General features: G+C 67.4%; 1 protein-coding gene across 1 annotated transcript in view; it reads right to left on the bottom strand.

Moving 5' to 3' along the window:
• Nucleotides 1-201, bottom strand: part of LOC113407662 (cytoskeleton-associated protein 2-like) — a 28,422-nt gene extending 28,221 nt beyond the window's left edge. The window contains exon 1 of the mRNA XM_026656921.2: nucleotides 130-201. Coding sequence (XP_026512706.1) covers nucleotides 130-160 — 31 coding nt within the window. The 5' untranslated portion in view covers nucleotides 161-201. The remainder of the gene's footprint in view (nucleotides 1-129) is intronic.
• Between the last annotated feature and the right edge of the window lie 1,683 nt (nucleotides 202-1,884).

The raw sequence follows: 1,884 nt of genomic DNA, 5'->3' as shown, positions 1-1,884 counted from the left end.
GCGCCGCGCAGGACCCTGAGGAAGGCGGGGCTCCTTCCTACCGCGCCCCCGGCCCGGAGCCCCCAACCCAGCCCCACCTCCGAGCCCGCACTCCCAGCCGGGGGGGGCGGGGTCCCACCCCGCACTCACCTTGGGCGGCCGTGGCCCGCGCCCGCTCCATGGCGCCCTCAAGTTCTCCGCCGGAGCCCAGCAAAGCGGCCCTGCCTGTTCCGCCCTCTCCGCAGCCAACCGTTCCTGCGCGCTCATTGGCCGTCGCCGCGTTCGAAGCAGCCAATAGAAGAGAAGACGAGCTTGAGACGGCGCGCGGCGCAGGCGATTAGCTAGCGAGGCGCGGCGGGCGGGACCGCGGGATGTCAATCATGGGGCGCGAGCTCCTTCCCCGCATCTTTTCTGAGGGAGAGGGGTTAGAAAGGCAACTCCCTGGCTGAGTGGGGTGGGACTGGGTATGGGGCTGCAAGCCAAGCTCGGGACCAGGGCGCTCGGCGCTGTACACTACACCCAAGGCACTGCATCGCTGCTACGGTTGCCAACTTTCTAATAAAAAGAACAGGAGTACTTGTGGCACCGTAGAGACTAACACGTTTATTTGAGCATGCTCAGGGAGGACTCCGGTGGCCCCTTAAAGACTAACAGATTGATTTAGTCTTTAAGGTGCCACCGGTAGGGTTACCCTACGTCCGGATTTTCCTGGACATGTCCGGCTTTTTGGTCCTCAAATCCCCGTCCGGGAGGAAATCCCAAAAAGCCGGACATGTCCAGGAAAATAGGGAGAGAGGGGTCGTGGGGCTTGGGTCTGGGCTGGGGCCGGTGGTGCTCGGCCGGTGCCGGGCCGGAGCTGCTCGGCCGGAGCCGGGGCCCGAGCTGAGCTGGGACCGGGGCTGGGGGTGCCCGAGCCGCTGGGACCGGCGGTGCTCGGCCAGAGCCGCTCGGCTGGAACCGGGGCCGGGGGTGCCCGAGCCGCTGGGGCCGGCAGTGCCCGGGCTGCTGGGGCCAGCGGTGCTCGGCTAGGGCCAGTGCCGGGCTGGAGCCGCTCGGCCGGAACTGGGGCCCGAGCTGAGCTGGGCCGGAGCCGCCGGGGACAGGGCGGGCCAGAGCCGCTCGGCCGGAACCAGGGCCGGCGCTCCAGGGCCCAAGCCGAGCTAGGCGGGAGACGCCGGGGCCAGAGCCTCTTGGCTGGGGCCGGCCGGCCACCAGAGGGAGCCGCTCGGCCGGGGGGCCGGACTGGGCCGCGCCTCCTCGCGCCCCGCCACCGCCCCAGCCCCAGCTTATCTGCTGCCTTCCTGTTGCCTCCCTGTTTCAGGCTTCCTGCGAACATTTGATTCGCGGGAAGCAGGGGAGAAGGAGGACCAGGGGGGCGGAGCGTTCAGGGGAGGGGGCGGAGTTGGGGCGGGGACTTTGGGGAAGGGGCGGGGGCGGGGTGGGGAAGGGGCAGAGTTGGGGCGGGGAAGGGGGTGGAGTTGGGGCGGGGCCGGGGCCCCGTGGAGTGTCCTCCTTTTTTTAAATTAAAATATGGTAACCCTAGCCACCGGACTCCTCGTTGTTTTTGTGCATACAGACGAACATGGCTACCCCCTGTTACTTGTCAACTTTCTAATACAGGGGTGGCCAGCCTGAGCCTGAGAAGGAGCCAGAATTTACCAATGTAATTGCCAAAGAGCCACAGTAATACGTCCCCCAGCAGTCCCCCAACAGCTCCCTCCCCACTCCCAGCGCCTCCCACCCACCAGCAGCCCCACTGATCAGCGCCTCCTTCACCTTCCATCCCCACACCCCCGGATCAGCTGTTTCCTGGCGTGCAGGAGGCTCGGAGTGGGGAGAGGAATGAGGGCACGGCAGGCTCAGGGAGGGGGTGGGAAGGGGTGGAGTGGGGGCAGACCCTGTGGC

The sequence above is a fragment of the Terrapene carolina genome, unplaced genomic scaffold, assembly GCF_002925995.2.
Source record: "Terrapene carolina triunguis isolate 2854851 unplaced genomic scaffold, T_m_triunguis-2.0 Scaffold51, whole genome shotgun sequence".
Lineage (NCBI taxonomy): Eukaryota > Metazoa > Chordata > Testudines > Emydidae > Terrapene > Terrapene triunguis.
Note: the sequence above shows the minus strand (reverse complement) of the source record. Positions and strands in the feature narration are given on the sequence as shown.